Below are 24,654 nucleotides of genomic sequence, written 5' to 3'. Positions count from 1 at the left end.
TCCATTACTCAGTTCCTAAAGACATCTCACAGTCCAATATATCACTGGTTCCTTTGGGCAAGGCCAAACTTCCTGTGGATCATAATTGTGTCTGCTACGGTACTTTGGGTCAGCCCTGTTTATACCAGGAAGTTTATTCTTTGTCGGCTGTAGTCATGGCTTCATTCATCTCCTCGCTCCTCTTGGAGAGCAGAGTGGGGAGCTTTGCGGTCGTTGTGACCTGTGACAACTTCTAAAGTGAACCGGGCACACAGTGCTAACTATGGCTCTGTTGATTTTCCAAGCAAAGCCGTGTTTCTTTTAAAGGCCAGGACTGCCTTTCAGTGCTACCTAACGTTTTACAGAGCGGGCCTTCCCTGGTAGCACCACTAGTGCGAACCTTTGCACATAGGCGACCCTGCGTTGGTTACAGAGTGTGTTCATGTCCCTTCTCAACTTTGACCATCCCCAAAGCTTGATTAGGCAGAAATCGCCTTAATTATTTTGGGGATGGCATTCAGTCTCGTGTGTAGCCTGTACAGACAGTGACAAACCTAACAGTGGCACCCGGGGAGCTTGTCTTCAGTTATGTGATCCATCCCTCTCCACCATGCTAGCCCTTTTAGAAAAAATGACAAAGTCTTAGTCCTCCCAGCCCTCATATTTTTGTGCCCTTGCTACAATTGAGTAAATAATGCAAAAGCCATTGGCAGCCTTGCTACATGATAGAAATCACCTTTCTTTGATTTAAATAGCGATGATAAACTTCCATTCTTACCCCTGTTCATTCTTTTGATGAAGGGTAGTGTGCATTAGGGACCATGTTTTTCCCTTGCTGTCGCTTAGGAGAGCAAATTAACCCCTGGGAGCTGAGAGCTAGAGACTCTTTCCTCCTTGTACCATGTTTTTGTATTCAGGAACTAGAAAAGTCATTTTCTACTATTTGAATTTGCTTGTTTTGTTTGGACATTGAGTCTCTATAGTCCTCGCTGGCCTAGAACTTGCTATGTAAATCAGGCTGGCCTCGACCTCACAGAGGGCCACGTGCCTCTGCTTCCTGAACGCTGGGATCAGAGGCATGCACCACCGCTCCTGGCTCCCATTTGCCCTTATGTGATTAACCTCTAAGTCAGTGTCCTTCACGATCTGCTATGTCACGTACTGAGGGTGCAGGACAGCGGGCACAAGACAGAAGCCTTGTCAAGATGACTCACAGTTTCACTCCTATTCCTTCTGCCTTCATGTCTCTAGGATTGTGGTGGTCTTCTGTCTGAAGGAGACAACCAAGGCTGCTACCCTTTGGATGGACACATCCTCTGCAAGACCTGCAACTCCGCCCGCATCAGGGTGTTGACCGCGAAGGCAAGCACTGACCTGTAGAGTCCGCTGCCCGCTTGGCTGCTGAGAAGAATGAAACACAAGACAAAGATAAGAGAAGAAATAGAAAAATAGAGGCAAAGCTCTCAACCCCTGGGATGGTCTCTGTTCTTCATCTGCTGTTAACCTTTTCTTTAGAAGCACATGCAGGATGAGATTTAAGTTCTTACCAAATACACATTTCACATTTAATCATGTAAGGCCTTGATGAGCCTTTGTTGTCAGGACCTCCACAGTTTTGCACAGATTATGCTCCGTCCCATTCACTTCTGCATTCCTGTGTTGGTCTCACTTTTCATCTGGCTGAATAGATTTTTTAATGTGGTATTTGCTGTCACATGATTTTTCCTGGCTGGATGTGCCAGCCTGCAGGTACCTTTAGCTTGACGTCTCCTCCTGTCCCCTTTCCCTCTGGCCGTGGCCACAGAAGTCAAGCCGTTCTGTTGCCAGGGGTTGGAAAGGTGGATTTTCCCACTGTACTGTACCACTCGTGTCTCCTGGTACAAACAAAGGTGGGGTGGAGTGCACATCCTTCTGCTAGGCTAGAAAGAATGTACTTGAAGAAAATACATAAATTTACAGGAGCCCGAATTTAGTTTGCCATTATCCAAATTCAAGATGTGCAGTGCCCTGTGGTCAGCAGTCATTTGAAGGTATTTTTTAGCCAATATCTAATAAGTGATAGAAGCACCTTTCACTGCTGAATTAAAGAAACCACATGGGAAATGCTAGCCAAAGGACTGCTTGAAAGCAATTTCAAAGCGTTTGAAAAGCCCAGTATATTTTCCAACAATTCTACCTTGCGCTTTTCGTCTCTGTGCTATCTGGACATAAGAGAGACAGACTTGCTTTTGGTGCATTTTCAATTCTGTCTGACACTTCATCTTACAAGGACTGTGCATTTTCCCCTACTACACACGCATGGTTACTACAATTAAAATTTGTCTACGGAAAGATATGTATTAAAAGGAATCACATTATTCTCTTTCATTTTATAATAACCCAAATCCATTTTTTTTGAAAACTACAAATTTGGACCCATAAAATGAAGTTACGTAACCACGTTTCCTCTTCTTTGAAAAAGAAGGAAAAGCTGGGAAAAGGTTGCGAAACCAGAGTTTTATTATTCTTATAATCCTTCTGTAGCTCCAGTACATATTGCAGGAGACATTTTCCTATCTTCAGCGTGACATTTACACCACACTTTCAAAGACAATCCCTGAAAACAAAATTGTCTTTCTGAGCTAAAAATACGCAGAATGGCTGACTAGAATCTTTATGCGAACTCTTATTAGCCAGTGAAACGCTTGCTTGCCAACTGGAGCCAGTTTGCTTGGTGGAGAGGAGACACTTCGCTTAGCAACTGCAGCTGGCCATCTTGTGAACTCACAGTTCTCTATCTTGGGGTGAGATTTCTCAACCTTTTCTTTAAATCTTCTACAAATATATACTTTTAAATTATGGAATACTTTAAATATACAGAAGGGTATAAATAATAATATAATGAATCCCTCTGTAGCTAACACCCAGTCCTAGAAATATAGAAATATAGCCACCTTAAATCCCAACATACCTTTTTATTTCTTTATGTGGTGCTGGGAGTTGAGCTAGGGCCTCAAGTGTTGGCAAGCACCATGCCACTCCCGCATCCCCAGCCCTTCTGTGTCTTTTTATTTTATTTTTTAAAAATCTTTATGACATGATGATCTTCTAGTCTGACAGTTTTAATTTTAACATTTAGAGCCAAAAAATTTTTAATTGCTTGTGCATGTTTCAAATTGCAAACCCATGCCTCAGGAATTTTTTATAAAGTTGATTTTACTTGAATAGAAGTCATCAGAAAAGCGATTAAGAGAATCCCTTAAGCCTTTGTCACTCAGCTCGTCTGGGTCAATGTGGGGCTTCTCTACTTTCCTCGCCAAACAGTTTGCATGCTAGAACCCCTAAAGCTGGATTTCAGGGGGCACCCTCTACTGCCTGCTCTTACCTGCTTCTCTTCTCTGGAGATGCACGGAGGGCAGCTTGTGGATTTCAGGATCTGGTGGGTGGTGGCTCTATCCCTGAATTCCCGTGTTCCAGTTCAGAGGCTCAGCTGTGCCAGTGACCTTGGAGAACTCTGACTGTCGGACAGTCGAGGCGGCAATACTGTCTGCTTGAACTGACCAAAATCTTCAATATGAAATTCAGGAAATTGTCTTGATGCCAAAAGTAGGGTCCAGTTTAATGAGGGCAGGAATTATGTCTAGAAATGCAGTAATATTGCTATAAGTTTAGACACCAGAGGAAGAATTTATGTAATATTTATACTATAGAGCAATAACATCATTACCTACTTCTGGAACCAGATGTTTCCGTGCAAGAGTTACAGGGATTGCCGCCAGTTTCTCCCCTGAGGTCGTAGGGCAGAGCTCTGCCTGCTCACAGCCTTCCCCGTGCCTTCTCACCACGTAAGCTCAGAGCAGCTTTACCAAAGATTTTTAAAGTGAACTTCTTTTTAATATAGACGTATACTTTTATAATAACAAACGTGCACATACACATATACAGAAATATTTAGAATTAGATGTTTTTCTTTCACAAGGTCTAACCAATGTAAAGGATCCTACAACTTCACTCTGCAGTTTCTTTAATATATGATTTGCCTTGCTTTCATATTTTCTTGACTCTGCATTTGATTTCAGCAATACCAAGTCATTCTACTTGTTACTCTGATAGCTACGTAAAGTTTTGCCTACTGTAGAGATATAAAAATCGTATTACTTTAATGATTATACACACTGTCTTTTGATATATTGCCTTGCTATCATTTAAACACATAAGTAGAAAAAATATGTCTATAACTGAAAACTTGTAAAATGCTATCTGAATTGTTTAAATATCGAGAGCACTAACACTTGGTTCTTCTTTATAAAGCATGATACATAGGACAGGGAAAAAAAAAACCCCACTGTCATGGGCTCTGCAGAGAACATTTCAAAATAAAATTCTATTTCTAGCGTGGTGGGGATGGCTCTCTAAGCCTTGCATGAGACAGACGAGTGTTCTACCATAGCTAAGCCTCCCATCCAGAACAAGATTTTGCAACTGTTTGGAATCCCATCTCAGACTGGCTCAATATGGAGTTGGGCAAACAAAATCGCCTTTAAAACTCATAAATAAGTCATCACGAGTCCTAACTCAAGGCCTCCGCATTAATGAAATATTGCCATCTCTGCAGCTCAAAGATGTGGGGTTTTTTTTACCCCTGTCACCAGCACATTGTTGTCCCTGTCGGAATGACTTCTCTAATCAAAATGACAACATGGTTTATATGCTGATTAATGAAATGAACTTAAAAACACTAACTGTTTTCTATGGGAAAGTCTGCAGATATGTCTATGGTGGGCTGTTAAAAACATACGGACCTTAATGACGATGAACAGCTATTTTGTATTTGGGTCCAGGGGAGGGGGAACACACTCTGTATGTGGCTGCAATAGAGCGGTTGGTGCACCAGAGACAGGCCTCCGCCAACACAACTGTCAACCATCTCCCTACTTACTACAAATCCTATTAATGTGAACCAGTCGGGAAGAACAGTGTTATTTCTATTTGATATGGTTTGGGCTTCTCCTGTCAGCTCTGTGTCGGTTGCCCCCTGATCCTTCCATTATCAAGTTTTGAAGGGTGTCGGAAAAATTATGGCAGCTGCTAAGGAGATCAGGGAAACACTGATGCCACCTCCCAGCCTCTCACCATCCCTCTTGGCTTGGAAAGGCCCTTTTTATATATATACATGTCTAGAAATATTGCCATTCTACCTTAGTATTTCACATTTGTAGTTTAAACAAGTGATTGTCCATCTGTTGCCTCGAGCTACAGTACATGTGTGTTATGAATGAAATATGACAGCATGTCCCATACCCCTGCCTCAGCCATCTGTAGACAGCCAGCAACCGAAAAAGATACCTCCGCAAAATGTGCCTTGGGTCCATGTCCTGGGATGGCGCTTCGGGTGCACTTTCGTGAGAGACAATCAGAAGCCACTCGTAAGTGTGCCTTATTCTTAAATAATCTGTTTACACTACTATGACTGTTGCTCAGTGATAGAAATACTAAACCCCAGAGCTTCACAATATCACACACAGACACAGGGGAATGGAGAGGGAGAATTGTAGTACTTCCATCTTAGTGTACTGTCTTCCATTTGGAGGGACCTCATGGGCGTCTGTGAGAGCGTGCTCCCTGCCAAGGGGCTATGTTGGGTGTCCTAAGTGCTTGTGATTGGATCTTCCTCTTGCTTTGCTAGGATAATAATACCCATTCACCACACACACCTTTAAATTGGATTATTTGTTGGAATTAATAAGGAGCAGCCTTGATTATTGAGCAAGTTATGCTTGTGGGACAACCTTGGATATTTCCAGGCAAGTGATTTAGCTGACTGATAATTGGGGTGGGCGTGCTTGTGGTGCAGTAGGTTTGGCTAGCATCGCTGTAGTTCAGATCTTTCATGATTAACCTGGCCAAAGCTACTGCGATTTATGCAAGTGCTTAGGCTTTGCTTTCTCCTCTTCTCTCCTCTCTCACCTCCCTTCCTCTCTCCCTCCATTCCTTCTTTCCCTTGTACCTACTAATGCTGCCCTAGTTGGCCCATCTCGTTAGTTAGGACACTATAACTTTGCAATTGCATTAAAGGAGAAAGGCTACCAGAACATATGCTTACCACCCAGACAAAACTTGTTTTACCAGTGCGTACTCCTTCCGTTGCGTCTGTTCCTAGAGGGAGCTGCCATCTTTCCACGATAACTTAATCGGTCCTTATCGGAGGGGGGGGGACTTCGGTAGTAGAGTTCTTCCTTTAAAACGGACCCAGTGCTTTCGCTTATGTGCATGCAAAGTGATCTTTCTAAAGCTAGGCTGGGATTTCTTTTTAATGCACGCACGTTTTGACCAGAAAATACTTGTATTTTTAGTGATAGAACACCGTGTTGTCCCTTTGAAATGAACTTGATAATTTTCCTTGTGGCAAAGGGAAGCTACTAACTTTGAACATTGCAGGGCTTAGCCCGTGGTCCATATTAAATAATAGTCATTGACTCTAGTTGCAAGGGATAGTTTAACACTAGGATTTTCCTTAAAATGTAGATTATTTTGCAGGCATATTGTCCCTTAGCGCAGAGGAGAAAGATACTAATTTACTTTTCTGTTCTAATTTTTCCTTCCTTATGCAAAAATTTGAGACAATATTTTAGTTAGCCACCATGCAGATGACCAATTGTGGAGAGCTATGTAAAAGACACACTTTTATCCCTCTGATTGAAAGAAAATGCTCCAATCTTTGCTCTTTGCTTCTTCTGATTGTTGTTTCTTTTATAGCACTATCTAAGCAGAATAAGTATCTCTACTTCTAGCATTTGTTAAAAATCAGCATACTACAAATATTACAATTCTTTTATAATATTTAGAGTGAATGGCTAAGTTAAGTTTTCCAAGATGCCCATCCACTTACAGCAAGCGAAAACTTCCTTTATCAGACTCTGATAGCCGTCTCCTGTGATCCAATCGAATATTGTTTAAATAGCCACAAATGCACTCTATGAACTTATCTTTTAACAGAACTTCTAAATTCGTTCTCAATCCGAGAAGCAGAATGTTCTGCCAAGAATACAGATGTCACCATGTCACCCCGTGCTCTACCTGAGCGCTGGGAGGTCTTATGGAACACAGACATACCCCGATGCTGTGCCTGGGTGAACAGTGTTAGCGTCCTTATAAAGATCTGCCTCCTCCTGCTTTCGTGCCCAAGACCATAATATTTATTCCTGGGTACAGCCAGTGTGGAATACTACTCAGCACAACCCAGGCTAGCTGGAAAACCACATAAAACCATTGTAGATTCCGGACTTTTCCTCTCTTCTCTGTGGTTTGACTCACTGAGTCCTTCAACTTCTCATTGATTGACAAGGACAGTGCCTGTCACTCTCCCGCTACCAGTGTCCACATTACCCCCAATGTCTCCTAATTCTGTTCCTATCCACTCTGTGCTCAGCAATGGCTGTCTGCGGGGGTGGGAGAAAGCACTTTTTTGGCGTGGAAAGGAAAGGAAATAAGAATCCTTCAAAGGTAAGCAAAGACCTCCCTGGAAAGGAAGTCCCCAGTAGTGGTGGGGCCACGTATACAAAGCAGCCCTCTTATTTTCTGTGCTGGTTGGTTTGTTTGTTTAGCTTGTTTTGCTGTTGCTTTTGATGCGGACAGAATCAAAGTCATTGAGAAGGCAGGAAGTGAACTAAGGGAGATTCCATCCACAAGAGTCCTGCTGTCTGGCCTCATAAAGTATCTTGTGTCCTTTTCTTTTATGCTTGTCTTCTCAGAGAGCTCACTTGTCTGTATTCCCATGACGGATAGAGGAAAAGCTTCTTGACACTTGGTAAGGTCTGCATCAGTTGTAGCCTTGGTTTTGAAACTCTTCCATTCATTTCTAATATTTGTGTCTAAAGCAAGCAGCTTCCCTCCATGATGAATTTATCCTCTTTTTTAGAGTTCATGATTTATCTCGTTTTGTCCTCTTAATATTCTTATTCCTTAACTGATCTTGGGTTACTGATCACTGTTTAATAACTCTATAGAGTCAGGCTGACTGCAATAAGATCAAATAGTCTGTATTTCTTCCTAGAAAGGCGTGTGGCCCGGGGAAAGACTAGTTCCTCACAATGGCCTTTGTGGGGGTTGGGGAGGACGTGTGAGGGCACCTAATCCACTGGTTTCATTTGGGGGTTGGAGGAAAGAGTCCTTAAGACCCAGCTGGACAGCATAGGCTTCTTCCTGCATAGATGCATTGGCCATGATGCATGGATTCTGGAGCCTTAATACAGCAGGAGAAGCTTTTATATCTTCAGGCTCAGTGAAGGAGGAAAGGCATCCAAGAAAACTGAACTGCTAATCCCCCCCATCAGCATTATAGTTGGAGGAGGGGCTGGTTGGCCAGACACACCCAACCCATACAGTATGGGTAGGGAACAGCTTCCTGTGGGCTTTGTTGCAACAAGTCACTCTGATTCTTATTGAAGCACGCTACATCCTCGGCTCTTGCAGCACATGTGCCTGTCTTTTGAGCCCTCTAAAAGGAACAAGTAGGCCTTGTCTACTTTTCCATTCTTCTAGGAACACAATTAGGGCTCCCCGCCATCTGTCGTCCTTAGTGTTCCCGTTCTATCAGGACTCCTTCCTGCACAGTGAAGCTTGCTTAAGTAGTGCCTGTGTCAAGGAACTTATCACCCAGTGAGGAAGTCCCTTCATGCCAGCTGTCCTTGTCATTAAAACAGAACCAGTCTGGGGATTATGTTTTCCTGGGTCCATAAAACAAACCTACACAACATAATAAAATGCCGGCTTTCCCCTTGTTTTTACCTCCACTGTATTTGTTTTGTTTTTTTTTCAGTCATGTATTATTTTAAAAACAACTTCCGTTTTTAGCTGAGGAGCAGAAATGCTTTACCCAGCCACAAAAACGACCAAAATGATTTCTGACAATCACGGGTTAGATGTTGCCTGAGTGCGGTCGGTTGTCTTTTCTATTCACGAAGCACCGCTGTTCTGACAGCGGTCAGGTAGCTTCGTGTCCTCCCTTAGTGACAACAGTTTGCTCCATTTATGTGACCCATTGATAACAATGACCTTAAAAAGGTTGGGAAACCTCACTGTGTAACCTCCCGCTAGCAGAAGGAAAAAGTCGAGAGGAAAATACGGTGGTAGCGATGCAAACTCACCACTTCTGATCAGTTCTTCAGCACAAAAGTCCACCATCCTTAACCATAGTGATGGTGCCTTTTATGTAAAAACATAAAAATTTTCTCACCGTTGCCCTGGGTTAGAGTTTAGCTAGCGATCATTAGTCTTAGGAAGGGCAGGCTTGTGTCCCCTCTACACCAGCTTTGACTCTGAGAGCCCTGTGGCAAGAGCCTGCTCTCCGCCCCTGGGTAGGGAGCACCTATGGGTAAATTTCTGAGCTGTAAAATAATAAAATTCCTGAGAGAGCTTACAAACTGCTTTCACACATAGAACAGCCCTGGGAAGATGGTTATTAATAGCCCTGTCCTAGAAGAGAAGGCTGAGGTTGAGAATCATTAAGTGCCTTGCCAGAAGCAATAGAGCTGGTAAGTGTGAGATCTGGGCATTTACCCAGCCCTTGTCCAACACATCTCACAGGTTACTGAAGGCCCTGTTCAAAAATAGCATGGACATTCACAGGGGCCGTTTGGTTATCTGTGGCAGGTGTACATGTGTGTTACAGTATTGTACATCAGGAAGAGCTTGCCCGTGTCAATGTCATCTTGTGGGAAGCCCTGGGTCTTCGTGACCAGCCCTGGGAGGGAGCCTGTGGTGTAAAGGTCACCGAGAGCAGATCGCTGTGCAGAAAGCACACTGCAGCAAATTTCCCCAGAGGGCATTGGTTTCCCTTAACCACAAAGCTCTCTGGGCCTGTCAGGTTCGGCATATCAACTGAGACCATGTCATTTACAGTACAGTGATGTGCAGAGGTGACCTGAGTTTTAGGAAAGCCCTCTGTCCTGTGGGCCATGATGTACGTTCCACAGAGGCAGAAGCTGCTATAAGTTAAAAAAAAAAAAAAAAAAAAAAACAGAAACATACTAGTCTCTCTGTCTGCTCACATTTATGTAGAGCCTGCCAAGAGTCTGCTGACACAACAGGAATTTCTGATCCAATAAACCCTTGCCCAAAAGGCCTTGAAATGCCTAAACCATTGCTATTGAGTGAATGACCTTTCTGAAATTTAGCCTTCTTCATTTGATAGGCGGTACTTCTTATACCCTCATCACAGGGAGCTTAGCACTGTGTTTAACAACAATCCTACTAGGAGGACCCCAGGTACCTTCTACAAGTCGGCCAACATCACAGCTTACAAAAAAAAAAAATCCCCTCTTGTGGCTGACTCACTGAGAAGCTGTTCATCCCATGTGCAGTCAGGGCTTTCTTTTTTTCTGTCTTGTCTACCTTCTGGTTATGTGCTACAAGTGGAAATCCACTGATTAATTAAAATATCCTTTCTCCACAGGACATCGGCACTAAATCTAGAAAGCCTTTCAAGTGTCCTAGTTTGTAATTTCGACATTTTTCTCCCGAAAGTCTCTGCTCCGTCTAGCCACTCATCTGCCTGTTCCCTGAGATTAGGAAGAGGCAAGTTAACCAGCGGATAGCCGTCCTGCCTTTTCCAGTCTTCCCATGGGAGAACTATAGGACACTGAGAGGACCAGAAGGTTGGCTTCATTGCCTGAACACTCACAGCCCTATGCAAGAAAGGTGCCTTAACTCTCGGAGTGATTAGATGGGTTTTATGGCCGGTAGATTGGGAAGCGTTTCCTCTGGCACAGATGGGGAGCCCACCCAAGCTATAGGTTAGTGAAACCTTGAAGCTCTTCTCAGAATTCCCAGATGAGTTTCTGGAGGAGAGACTTGCCACTGTCGAGCTGTCCCGTCTCATTAGACAACGGGGCAGTAAAGGGGTGAAGGTATAAGGGTGCTCCTTCATGAAAATACTTTTCAGATAGCTTCACAAATCCTGATTTGCCTTCATATAATGTAAAGAAAGGGAAGGGGGGGAGGGATGAAATTTTCCCTTCTTCCACCCTATATACTATAGTCCTAAAGATTTAGAGAAAGCACAGTTGTCTTTAAAACACACACACACACACACACACACACACACACACACACACACGTCTTCACCAAGCAAGTTGATTTTCCATAAAGAAATCTTATTTTAAAACATTTCAACTCCTCAGGCCAGGAAATTAATGATTCCTATAAACCTGACCCAAAGATTTAGAAAAAGCAAATTGTCTTGGAAACACACACACACACACACACACACACACACACACACACACACAGGTCTTCACCAAGAAAGCTGATTCTCCAAAAAGAAATCTTATTTTAAAACATTTCAACTCTTCAGGCCAGGAAATTAATAAATTCCTATAGACCTGACCCATTTCCATAACTGCCAAAAAGGAAACAGAAAGCCACTTAAATTTTGTGTGGATCTATTTACCTCTTAAAATATGTCAAAGCGATTTGATGCAGGAGTGGAGAGCGAGCTGTTTATCGCCCTTCCTTGAGTCTCTCTGTTTCTGCCAGGGAAGGGGAAAGAATAAGGCACCAGCATTCTTGACGCACCGTGTTGCCATTTCCCGTAACATCTGCTTTGCTCCGTATTGAGTTGTAGGAATTCATATCTGCTTTCTTAAACCCACATCCTCCATCACGGAGGAGTAAATGTTAAACCTGAATATCTTTGCTTACCAAACTATTTCACTCCGTTTCTCAGTCAGAAAATGTAAAACAGGCAGAGCTGGCTTTCACATCTACATCCCCTCTCAACCGCTTTTTGCTTTCTTTCTTAGGGGAAATCCTGTGGAAGGAAAACAACCTAGTTCCTCCTCATTTCTCTTTGCCTTTGGATAGCCAGGATGCTTGCTTAGTAATTAAAGGGCTGGAACTTGGCCAGGTTGTGAAGTGTCTGGGAGGAAAGGGATTTTTCACCATTTAAATACTAACCATGGGAATGGTCTCATTTTGTCTAGCAAATAGTAAAATGGGCACTGGTATTTGGGTGATATGTACATTATAGTAATCTTGTATGTTCTTCTTGATTTCTAGAAGAGTGTCAAATCTATCATCAGTGTGTGGGATTACATCATCAAAAGTCCTAGTGCCATAGACCTCATTCACTCAGTGGCAAACTGAATTAGCCTGGACCCTCCTTCTACCTCAAGGAAAGAGTCTGACCTGAGAAATGTCCTAGAGGAGATGTAGACTCCAGAAACTGTCTGATCATAAATGTTCTGCAGTGACGTAGTAGCGAAATCCTCTTACAGAGACTAGCCTTTACTACCCACTGTGTCACTGGGGATACCTGATAAGCAAATTATCCAATATCTCTCTTCTCACTAACGAAAGGTGGAATAGTTCCCTCTGAGGATCAGAATTGTGTTTTTCCCTCTTTGTTCTTTTCTGTATGGTTGTTTGTTCTTTTGTTGTTGTTGTTGTTTATTTAGAGACAGGATTTCTTTGTAGTCTTGGAGCCTGTCCTGGAACTCGGTCTGTAGACTAGGCTGGCCTCGAACTCACAGAGATCCGCCTGCCTCCGCCTCCCAAGTGCTAGGATTAAAGGCTTGAGCCACCATCAGCTGGCTGTGTTCTGCACTCTCTTTCCGGAAACACGTCAAGGAGGAAAATAGAGTTAAGCATGGCACGTGACTATCTGCTTCTTGAGCATGGATAAGATTGCCACATGAAATTGCGTGTCTTTCACAAAACCTTACACTTAGAAGCCAAGTTTGTACCTCTGCTGGGAACTCTGAACTCTGGCTGCTGGGAACTCTGAACTCTGGCTCTGTACATAGTTAGCCTGGTTTGGTTTGGTTCCGGGTTGTCTGAATCTACGCCTTTATCATTCCTTAACAGATTCAGGGCTTTTCTTCCTCTACTGCTAAGTATGGGAATGTGTGCAATTATGAGCTGAACTTTCTAAGTACTGAGCCCGTGCCACCAAGTAGTTGTGGCACAAAGGCAGAGCCCACGGATAGTAATTTTGCCTGAACTGCACACACGGGCTCTTATTTCACGGCTTTGTCACAGGCCTTTCTCCTTCTGTGCCATCACCTTTGAGAAAAAAAAAAATGATTGCACCTTCTCCGAGTCTGCCTTTTTAACAGCTACTGTTGAGTTGGCAAGACTTCCCTAGCTCTGAATATAGCCATTTGCCGACTCCGGCCTCTGTGAGACTGATTCAAATCTGTGATCTTCTGTTCAGCACACACATCAGCAAAGTGAGAATATGGGTGCTAAATATAGGCTCTATTAACTTTACTTTTAGATGTACTGCCTTCAAAAAGTGCCTATTCTGAGAAACATAAACGTTATTCCTACATATGTATGTACACACGGTACCCGGAGTCACGCTGTGCAGCCTTTCGGAAACACCATCCAAAGGAGTAGGTGCTGGGATAGGGGAGGAATTGGCTCGTTTCCGACCTCCCCCACCGTGGCTACCATGAAAGGGGCCGAAACAGAGTCCCCGGCACTTCCTACAGCCTCTCTTCGCTTACATGTCTGGGATGGAGGCAAACTGCCGAGGAACTTGTTCTCCGTGGAAATAATTTGCTCACAAACATTTAGTCAGGGGGAGAAAAAGGCAATTAATATATGTCATGAGTGTGTTTATAAACTAAGTATTGCTAAGTTTAGCGTGTCAGCAGGTTTCTTTGCTCTCTCGGGCTAACAGAGAAAACTAAAGAAAAGTCTTGGCTATAGGGAATGTAGGCTCCGGGGGCCAAGTGTCCCTGCCAGATCCTTGAAGCGTTTTCCCTCCAGCTCCTAAGAATACTAGCGCGTGCTATTTGAGGGGTTTTGTTCCTGGAGCTCTGTCAGCGACAGAGGAGCTCTAGGTGTTTGTGATGAGGCCCGCAGCATAGCCCGGAAGGGTGGGTTTCTGCCTAGTGGTGGCAACAGGAGATGAGCCAGGTAAATATGCTGAGGTGGATAGAGATACTGTATGATTGTAGAAGGGTTGAAGGGAGGACATGGTTCCAAAAAAGATTGTTCTCAATGTGTCGTCTGACTCAACCAGCTGGCAGATCGCACTTGCCAAGTCGCTTCCTTTCCTTCTAAGTCACTTGGCTCTGCATTCCCGCCGATACGCCTCTGAGGACAAGAAGATGTGTCCACTTAGCCTTTCTGAAATGACACATAGTGACGTTCTCTTGGTCACAGAGTTACCAAGAAATGCCACCACTCGCACGCAGTTTTGCCAAGGGATAGTAAAGGTGACGAGCTGTGGAAGATACATTTGATAGCACCATGGTCATCAGCCGCTCCACTTTCCATAGAGGAGCCCAGCAACCCAAATAGGAGCAGAGGGAGCAATAGGGCCCTGGGGGCAGCCCCAGGAGGATGTCCCTGCTGCTTTAAGAGCCTGTGATTGGAGCCAAGGGGATTTTGCAAAGAGAGTCGGGCGGTACTTCCCTCCAAAATATTTCTCCCATTGCCAATCCTTTTATCTCTGTTCATTTCAACACTAGTAGGTTTTCTGTTTTTTGACGTGATCAGATTTCAAGTGCTAGAAAAGAATGCCAAAGTGTCTGTGTGATGTCATCAAGTCTTTGGGATACATAGGTTCTCTTCCTTGGGAACGGACAGACAAACTGACATGGGCCCAATGTGGCCTTTCTCTGGGTTTGAGTCCCTGTGACTCGTGCCCACAAGAGATAGCTGTGTGTGAGAACTAAGTCCTGTCTAATGGTACAGGGCAAGGATAGGGGAGCAGAGCAGTCAGCTTTCTCTGGTGCCCTGTGTGCCCACTGGGAGCAGGCCCGTCCTCTTAGCTGATCACAACTGCAGCCCCACCAGCAGCCCCTGGGAGCTGCAGCAATATTTCCAACAGGGAAAGCTACACGAGAGCATATAGCATAGGATATTTTTCATTCGTGTGATGCTGATAGTGCCATGCCATTTCCACAGCGTAAGCAAACTGTATGGGTGCACTGCCTCATCAACTACCCCTGACATCCCCACAGCAGCACACGTGGTTCCTAATGAAAGGGAGAAGAAGTTGTGTTATAAGACTGTGATTTGGGTAATTGCTTTTGTATTTACATATTGTTCAATTATATTAGATCATGTTTTATTGACATTCTATAAGTTTTGATCATGTCTTCCCAGTGCTCTCTGAGAATAAATTCAAAAATCACATTCTTTTATTTTCTGTAAAAGAACTACTCTATATTTAGATATCCAATAAACTTCTCATTCCACTTCCTTGCCTATGTGTGGAATTCTTTTGAGGTCAGATGATCTCTGTCTCCTTTTCTCGTAAGCCCGGGTACGACGATTCATTTTTTTCACCGGTTGCTCTCCATATGGTCCTCTGAGAACGGGAATGCCTCATGGGAGAGCGTAGATGCCACAAGAGCATGCAGCGCCCCACCCCATCAACACAGGTGAGCTCAACTTCTGACGTCATGTTCTCAAACCTCTTCAGCACCCTCTGGACTCTGGAAAGTGTGTGTGTGTCGGAGGGCCCCTTTAATACCGGTTCCAGTTTTGAGGTGGGATTGGTAGGGTCTCTGTCTTCATTCAACAACTCACGTTTTCTCCACTTGTACTCTATTTCTCAAACAGTCACAGTCCTCTCTTTGCTGGGTACCTTGAGGAATGCGGGTATAATGATGGGGCTGAATGCATAAGCGTGTACAAATCGCTGTGAGAAAGGGATGGGAGAATCAGATACAAGAAAGAGTGCCCATGTTTTCAAACTTTGCCCCTAGTCCTGTTTGATGGCTTCTCTCTGGCACTCAGGCCTCAGTCCTCTCTCCAGCATCTGGTTTGCACCTGCAGAGGTAAAACATCTGAGAATTGTGAGTGCGGTCTCCCCCAGGCTCCCAGAGATGGCTGTTTATGAAGCAGCCATATAGAAGGCATATCTTATATGAATGGCACTAATTCTCGGGGAAATTTGGAACGTTGTAATCAAAAAGGGCATGTATGATATAATTTTGCATTCCCACCTCTTCATTTTCTCAGTCACCCATAATCTTTGACAACCCCATTCTGTTCTCTGTTGTCTAGTGTTGTAGGTCATATACTTTGTCCTGCACATAGAACATGAAAGCTAGAAGGGTCCTAGGATATCAGTTACCATGGCCTGACAAGGAACACTAAGTCCCGGAGATATTAAAGCATTTCCCAAGGTCCAGAGTAAGGATAAGGCCGGATTTGAGACCTGTCTTACTCCAGGGCTATTATACAGATTCTTTAATACTGTGCGACACCACGGGTTGAACAAAACCTAGAGAGTATAATGTCACTAGATCCCCAATTAAAGAATCAAGAAGTTATATTTCAAGAAGAAAGAAAAAACATGGAAGAACGGCAGTATAAAACGAATGGTTCGTGGAGAAAATAGCAACCACGTAGTTAAATCTGAGCAAACTGTTAGCCTGAGAAATCTTTTTACTTGAGGGGATCAACCAACAGAGCTAAAGTACTAGACAATGTTAGAATGTAGGCTGAGAGAACAAGAATTCAAACTTTGAGATTTTTGTAGATTTAGGGAAATGGTGCACTTGGTTAACCAGATTTTAAAATGAAATTCATACGTAGATGTTTCAGTAGCTACCATGTAAAGAAAGCAAGTATGTATAGATAAAAATCAATAGGAAAAGGGGAATGGGAGAAAGGCAGGGATAAAGAAAAAAAATGGTAACACACTGGTCTTAAACTCTCAATGTGGCCAAAGATGACCTTGAACTCCAGATGCCTCTGTCTGTGTCTTGGGTACTATAATTACATGCATGCACCACCATAGGCAGTTTATGCGATGTGGAATACTAAACCCAGACTTTCATGTATGCTCAACTAATGGAACTCCATCCTCTGCCTCAAAGTAAAATTTCTAAAGAGGCAAAAGAAACACATGGAAGACATGCGAAGCTGTGGAAGCCGGAATTCAGAGAAATGTACACAGAGATAATATGTTCTAAGGCGTGGAATTTGTAAGTACTGATAACTCTAATACATAGAAATGGTTTAGAATCTATGATTAAATGTCATTCTTTAATAGTAGAAATCCTGCTTCATGCCTAAATACGAGCCAGACACAGATTAAAGTAAAAGAATGGATACCTGATCAATACGTATTTCCAGAAAGTAAATAAATTAGAATAAACATATTAGTATCAAAAAGAAAGAGGAGGAAGAGAAAGAAAAGAATAAAGAGGGAGAGGAGGAAGAAGAGGAAAAGGAAGAAGAAACAGAAAAAGAAGAAAAGGGAATCTTAACACAAAAGAAAAATTTTAGATTGAGGTATTAATTTCTGGTAAGAAAGTTTAATTTCATGAAAAAATACATACTCTTTTACATTTTATTCTATTTTATTTTTTTCTGTGGAAGGCAGTTGTCACTGTGCACAAATGGAAGTCAGAGAAAGACTTAGAAAGTCAGTTCTTTTCTTCCATTTTGTGGGTTCCAGGGATTGAACTCAGGGCCTCGGAGTGGCTTCGCGTTCACCCTCACCTGCTGCGCCACCTCTCTTGTTCAAGAACACATGTTCTGAGTTGACTGAGTCTAATGACATCACTTCAATATCTATAAAACTACTGTGAAAACCCATGAATTCAAATTCCTCACAGGATTTTAACAGAATTCCCTCAGCATCTATAAGATTTAAATCACTAAAGACATAGAGGATTTAAACATTTTAAAACTTGCCTTAATGGATAAAAAGCTCCCCCCCACACACACACACATTAAGATGAAGCCCTCCATTTTGAAGTGCACGTGTCCACCAATTACCTTCTAGGCTGGGTATCAGTAAGCTCAAACCCTTGTCATATAGGTCAAATATTATAAGATTTATAATAGTTCCAATTTAATAAAGTTGAGCTGTAAGATTTTAACATTCTTGCAGTAGCAGTGAACACTGGCCCCTCCCTAGCCCATCTCAGACTCTCATGATTTAGTTGTACCTCCAACTCCACCTCCAAAGACAACACCAGTAAGAGGTCCCGACATCTGCACTCCAGCTATTCCACAAGATCTCTAGGACTTTTGCTCCAAGCCCAATAATAGACCCTGGCCCCACCCTGGACACATTCACCTGATCTCCATTTCCTCAACACTTACCCTAGCCGAGAAGCCAACTGCACAGCACTGATCCCACCCCTAGCCCCTTGAAAGCTAAAGACTTTATATTCACGGATGTGCAAGTAAGCTAACCTGCATGGAGACCTTTACAAAAAGCTACAACTGTCATCATGGAGAGAACAACTGATCATAGAGAGCCCAGGCCCAAAATGTTTCCACAACACAACTCTTTCACCTAAGGTTAAGGAAATACTGTGGAAGAGGGAGTGGAAAGATTGTAAGAAATATAGGCCTGTGTGTGTGTGTGTGTGTGTGTGTGTGTGTGTGTGTGTGTGTGTGTGAATAATCAGGTCATCAATTTGAGAAGAAGTGGGAAAGGACATGAGAAGGGTTAGAAAAGGGAAAAGGAAGTGAAGTGATTTAATAGTATTTAAATTACAATTTTAATAAGATAATCAATATCCTAAATTCAGGTGTGTGGGTCCCATCACAAAAACACAGTCTGGTTAAATCGAACCAATACACTCTTCCCCATCACAAGTCCCGTTATAATGTTCCTGAAGGAGAACAACTTAGGAAAGACACAAAATTCAAAACCATTATGAACATGTTTAATGAGCTCAAAGCCTGCAAAAAGAACACAAACACCTGAATAAACTTGAAAAGGATAGTAATAAAATTATTGAAATCCAAGAAAACACAAACAAGTAAATGAAATAAATGGGACAATCCAGGAAATGAATATTAAATCTAATCAATAAGCTGGAGCACTTCAGAAAACCCAAACTGAACTGGAACAGAAAATGAAAAATTCAATATATTTAATAAAAAGCTAGGTGAAAGTGTCACCAAAAAAGTGGAACACACAGAAAGACAAGAGACTGTTGTGGCCAAGAGACAAAGTAGAGGGACTGGGTCACACAACCAAAGAAATGATACAGTAAAAGCATCTAAAAACAGAATGTGCAGGAACTATTATAAGTTCTGAGCATAAACACAAGTTCCAAGGCAAATATTTTTTTAAATCATAGAAGACATTTTCCCAAATAGAAAGAGAGATCCATACAGGTAAATGAGGCCCACAAAACATCCAACAGACAGGACCAGAAAACTGATAGTCCACTATGTGTTATAACCAAATACTAAAAACAAACAAAAAGGATTTGAAAGTTGCAAGGAAGAAAGACAAAAATCTCATATAAGACAGAGTTTCGGGAAAACAGTTAAGATTTTGATAGAAGGTCTTTAAATTTGATGTGTTTGAAAAGATGGATTCCAAGTTGCAAACAAAAGCAGTTATCAACCTAGAAAAACTATCTATCAAAATTGAAGGAAAAATAAAACTTTTCCGTGATAAGAATGAACTCAAAGAATATATGATCACTAAATCGGCTTCACAGAGCATAGTAGAGGAAACAGTTTGGACTGAAAAGAGAATAAACAATCTCAAAAGTCAGTGGGGGAGTAAGGAGATAAGCAGTGCCAGCACAGTTAATCAAAAGTTTAAGAGCCAGGTGGTGGTGGCACATGCTTTTAATCCCAGCACTCAGAAGGCAGAGGCAGGCGAATCTCTGTGAGTTTGAAGCCAGCCTGGTCTACAGAGTGAGTTCCAGGAGAGGCTCCACAGCTACAGAGAAACCCTGTCTTGATAAACAAAACAAAACAAAAAAAGAATAGTAGAAAATAAAAAGTGATGGGTGTTAATGAACATCAAAACTTATTCTGAGTATTAATGGTATGAACTACCCAATAAGAAAACACACACTACCAGACTAGATTTTTAAAATAACTTCCAACTTTTCATTACTTCCAAGAATTATCTCACCGTCAAAGATGGACACCATCTGTGAGAAAAGAACAAAATGCTGCTATAAGCAATGGGACTAAAAAGCAAGCAGACAGACATATATATAATATTCCATATAACTTATATAACATTGTATTCTATATAGCTGAATACATAAATATATATTTACATATAAAATATAGTTTTTTTTAAAAAAAACAGACTTCAAATATAATCAGAAGAACTAAAGAAGGTAACTTCATACTCATTAAAAGGACAATTCATCAGGTTGATGTTAAAATTCTAAACTTCTGCCCCAAACACAAGTGAACCCAACTTAACAAAATACATACCTACTGTATATGAAGTCACAGATAACCCCAACACATAATAGCAAGCGATTTTCACAACCCGCTCTCACAAATACAGAGGTCAGCACAACAAAAAGTAAACAGAAAAAAGCATTGAAGTTAAATGAATCCATAAATCAAATGAACCTAGCATATTTTTTATAAAAAATTCCATCCACACAATAAAAATTCACTTTATGCAAGATATACTACACATTATGTCACAAAGCAAGCCTCAATGAATATAAGGATATTGAAATAGCATCCTATATTCTATCTAAACACAACAGAATAAAACTAGATTTCAATAGCGACAGAAACTATAGAAAATACATTAAAGCATGGAGATTAAACAGCACATTATTGAAAGATGAGTAGATGACTGAATAGATTAAGAAGTTTTTTTATTTCCTAGAATTGAATAAAAATGAAAGCACAATATATCAGAATCTATGGGACGCTATGAAGGCAGTTCTAAGAGGGAATTTCATAGTACTAAATGCCTCCACAAAAAAAAGTTATAGAAGGTTTCAAATAAATAATGATGCAGCCAAGACCAATCCAAAACCAAAACCATAGGTGAGGAGACACAATTCAGATCAAAGCAAAAGTTAATTAAATCAATACAGAGAATGAATGAAATGAAAAATTCTTCCTTTGGAAAATAGAATTAGCAATCCTTTATCCAAGATGTCCAAAAGATAGAAAATATACAAATTAATAAAATTAGAGATGCAAAAGAGATTACAATAAATTCCAATGGCACTGAGAAAAAAATGAGACACTTTTAGAAGCCTATATTACATGAAATTGGAAAACCTAAATCAATGCTGCAAGAGGCATTGCCATTCTGGAGATGAAGCTATGTCTGAGAGTCATAACTGATCAGCATGGCCCTGGCCTGAAGAAGACACGTAGGTCAATGAACCAGACTAGAAGACCAAGGTATACAGTGCTTATAACTCCAGCTACCAGAGTTTCTGACAAAGATGCTAGAAGTGGATATTGAAGAAAAGACAGCATTTTCAGCAAACGCTGCTTGAAAGTCTGCCTAGATGCACATGGAAGACTGAAACTGAAGCTGTGTCTCTCAGCTTAAACAAAAACCCAACTCCAAATGAATCTGGGCCCTCAAGACCCGACCCTCTGAAAGTGCTAGGGGAACAAGAGCAACCTTCAGCAAGTGGGCTCAAGCGCAGACCTGCTAAATAGGATTCCAGCAGCACCGGAAACAAGACCAAGAATTAGCAAAAGGGATGGTATGAAACTGAAAATGTTCTAGGAAGCAAAAGAGATTGTCAGTCAGAAGTGTCTATCCACAGAATGGGAGAAAAACCTCTCTGGGAGAGGTATAATATCTAAACTAGACAGAGAATTAAAAGAAAAAAAACATCAAATAACAACACAATTAAAATAACAATGGGCCGTGTAACTAAGCGGAGAGTTTTCAAAAAGAAATACAAATAATTAGTAAGTATGCTAAAAAGTACTCAATAACCTCCACCATCATGGAAACACGGATTCAAATCACTCTACAATTCCATCTCACCCCAGTGAGCATCCGGGGTACAAATGACAATAAACTGGACTGGATGTTGGGGGAGGTAACCTTTATACAGTATGGGTTTGTTCCGCAAACTTGGCAATCAGTCTAAAGCTTTCTATAAAACCTAGAGATAACAGTAAAGTGTGACCCAGCCATACCACTCCTGGGAATACACCCAAAGGATTCTGTACCATGCTGCATAGATATCCGGACGCCCATCGTCACTGCTGCTCTGCTCCCAAGAGCAAGTGGAAGCAGCTCAGCTGCGATCAGCTGGGGGATACAGAAGGAAAACATGGAGCAGACATGCAATCCGGCTATAAAGAAAAATGAAATTAGCAGCTATATGGGTACAACTGAAAAAATATCTGGGGTGGGGTTAGCCAAGCCAAGCCAAGAAGGACGAACACAGTGCCCCCCTCATTTGCAGATCCTAGTGGCATTTATTTATCTTGGAAGTCTAGGAAACTATTAGAGGTAGGGGTTGCCGTGAAAGAGGGGGTCAGGAGAACACAGGTAAAAGGAAAGTAGAGAAGGAGGATGCTGGGCTGGGCAGTTGGATAGAGGAGGGAATAAGGGGTTGAAGACTAATCGAGACCAAGGGTTTATGGACAAGTCTTATGGAAATCTTCTTGTATTCCAAATAAAGAACACAAAAGAGACTAAAGACAGTAACCTTGAGGTAGAAACAGGCGTTTTACTGAACAAAATTTCCAGTCCCAGGTATGGAATACCTCCACAGGACTTAGTTGGCTGGTGGGGGGGGGGCAATGGGACAGAGGTGCTTTAAACAGTGGAGGTTCTTATCAGTGTGGTTTCTCCTTGTAACTAGAAGCTTAAACACTGTTGCCAAGGAGATGTACATTGGCTGCAAGATATAGAGAAAGGTAAGCTGCAACTGAGCTGTAAACATATTCCCTGTATGCTAGCTTTCAAAGTGCCAGAAGATGCTGTGCAGGCTACTTGGGAAGTGAAGACACCAGTGGTCCTACCCTACTAGGGACCCCGAAAACTGCAACATCAACTTGCTGGGCAAATGGGCCCACATGTGCAACAATGACGTAACCAATCACTCTCTTGTTGGGTTTGATAAAATGATATGTTAAGAAACTCTATCTTCTAGACTTCAGCATAACCATTGCGAGCATGAAATCACAGCAACTGAGTTGCCTACCCTAGGCCCACACAAGACTGTTATGGATGACTGAGGGGCTCATGGGGTCCTACTTTTCACTGCTGAACTCTTGGCTGTATCGATTCTGTGAGAGGCGTTGTTGTCTTCCATTGTGTACCCACAGCTTAGCCCACTAGGCTGGAGCAAACAGAGAGCTCCAAACCCACCTTCATGCAAATGGTCCTGCTAGAACTCAGGGAGTCACAAAACAAAGCTAGCCAACGGGAATGTGAGAGGCATTTGTAGGGAAGAAGGGTGGGGTGGACAGAAAATAGGGGGATAGAGAGTTGGGGTGAGGGTGGTCAGGTTCACTATATCTGCAAAATTGTAAACGACATTAATTAATAAAAAAAGTTGTAAATATCCTTGGAATAGTTTATTTTAAGGAAATCCTAACTGAATAAGAGATCTATGGAGGGGGAAACTTGGAGCCATTAGTTCAAATGGCTTCTAGAAGAATATAATCCTTAAGTGGTTAAATAAAAAACACAAAGTGAAAATGAATGAGTTTGTCATTCCTCACAGGTTAGAAGAAGAATAGAACAAAATCCCCAAACATAAGAAGGCAGATAAAAACTACAGAGCTGAGAACACCACAGAAAAGGGGTTTGTAAAATAAATCTAAATCAGGTAGTTCCAAAAAAGTAATTACAAGTGTCAAGAAATGCTTAACAAGGGAAAAAAAAGGAGCCATAAATAAACAATATTTATTTGCAGATGCAGCAACAAGCTGATACAGGAGGGAATCATGAGCAATCTGAAAACAGATAAAACAAAAATCCTAAGAAACTAGCTGAGCAAAAATGAGTCAAAAACAAACAACTTGTGATGTATGTAAGTCACAAAACAATCCCACACCAGTTCAGAATTATGAATAATAAAAGGGTTATTTATTTAAGGGGAAAACTTACAGATCACTGTCCTAGATAACAGTCCTCTGTATGAACAGTAACAGAGTCTAGCAGCCAGAAGCAAGAGAGAGGGCGCACATTTACAGCTGCTTTTAGAGTATAAGAGACCATGCCCAAGTGGGCTGGAATCTTAAAGGCTGAAGGAGCAGAATGTGCTCCCACAGCAAACTTGGACGATGCATTACAATTCATTGAATTGTATTAGTAATTTAAAACTTATCAAAAGTGGAGTCAGCTGGATGGCCCAGCAAGTAGAAATGCTTGCTGGGCAAGCCTGGCAGTGTGAGTTCTGTCCCTGAACCCACCAGGGTGGAGGGATAGAACCAAAGCCTGTCCTCTGACCCCACATGTGCTCCATGGCATGCATGAACCGGTGGACGCATGTGTAACACACACACACACACACACACACACACACACACACACGCATGCCACAAACACATGCACATATAAATAGTCATTCATAAATAAAATATTTTTAGTCTATCTTCCCAATCATTATTGTCTGCAAGGAAGAAGGTGGAAAGCTTTATGGAAATGTTAACTTTGCATTAGAAATATTTCATTTCACAACCTCAATTATTTTTATAACCATACTCAGGTTGTCAAAATGTATTAGTAAATATAGTTATATTTGTGCATTTTATTTGCATTTTAGTGGATAATTTTTTTAACCTAAAAAATGTGAAATGTGAGTTTAGCTATCAATTTTACTGGTCATGTCTTTTAAGTTAGAATTATTTTAGAAAAAAAGGAGAGCTGGGCAGTGGTGGCAAAGCCTTTAATCCCAGCACTTGGGAGGCAGAGGCAGATGGACCTCTTTGAGTTTAAGGTCAACCTTGGTCTACAGAGTGAGTTCCAGGACACTCAGGACTACACAGAGAAAC

At 41.9% G+C, this 24,654-nt stretch overlaps 1 protein-coding gene across 11 annotated transcripts in view; it reads left to right on the top strand.

The window, feature by feature from the left end:
* The window catches only part of Lpp (LIM domain containing preferred translocation partner in lipoma), a 597,751-nt gene extending 582,581 nt beyond the window's left edge, over positions 1–15,170 (top strand). For all 11 annotated transcript variants that reach the window (XM_087901861.1, XM_087901836.1, XM_087901839.1 and 8 more), the window contains one exon: positions 1,231–15,170. In XM_087901861.1, coding sequence (XP_087757987.1) covers positions 1,231–1,359 — 129 coding nt within the window. In that variant the 3' untranslated portion in view covers positions 1,360–15,170. The remainder of the gene's footprint in view (positions 1–1,230) is intronic.
* Positions 15,171–24,654: the final 9,484 nt, after the last annotated feature.

This window comes from Myodes glareolus, chromosome 2 (assembly GCF_982192425.1).
Source record: "Myodes glareolus chromosome 2, mMyoGla1.1, whole genome shotgun sequence".
Classification (NCBI taxonomy): Eukaryota; Metazoa; Chordata; class Mammalia; order Rodentia; family Cricetidae; genus Myodes; species Myodes glareolus.
This window is presented reverse-complemented; position numbering and strand designations above follow the sequence as displayed.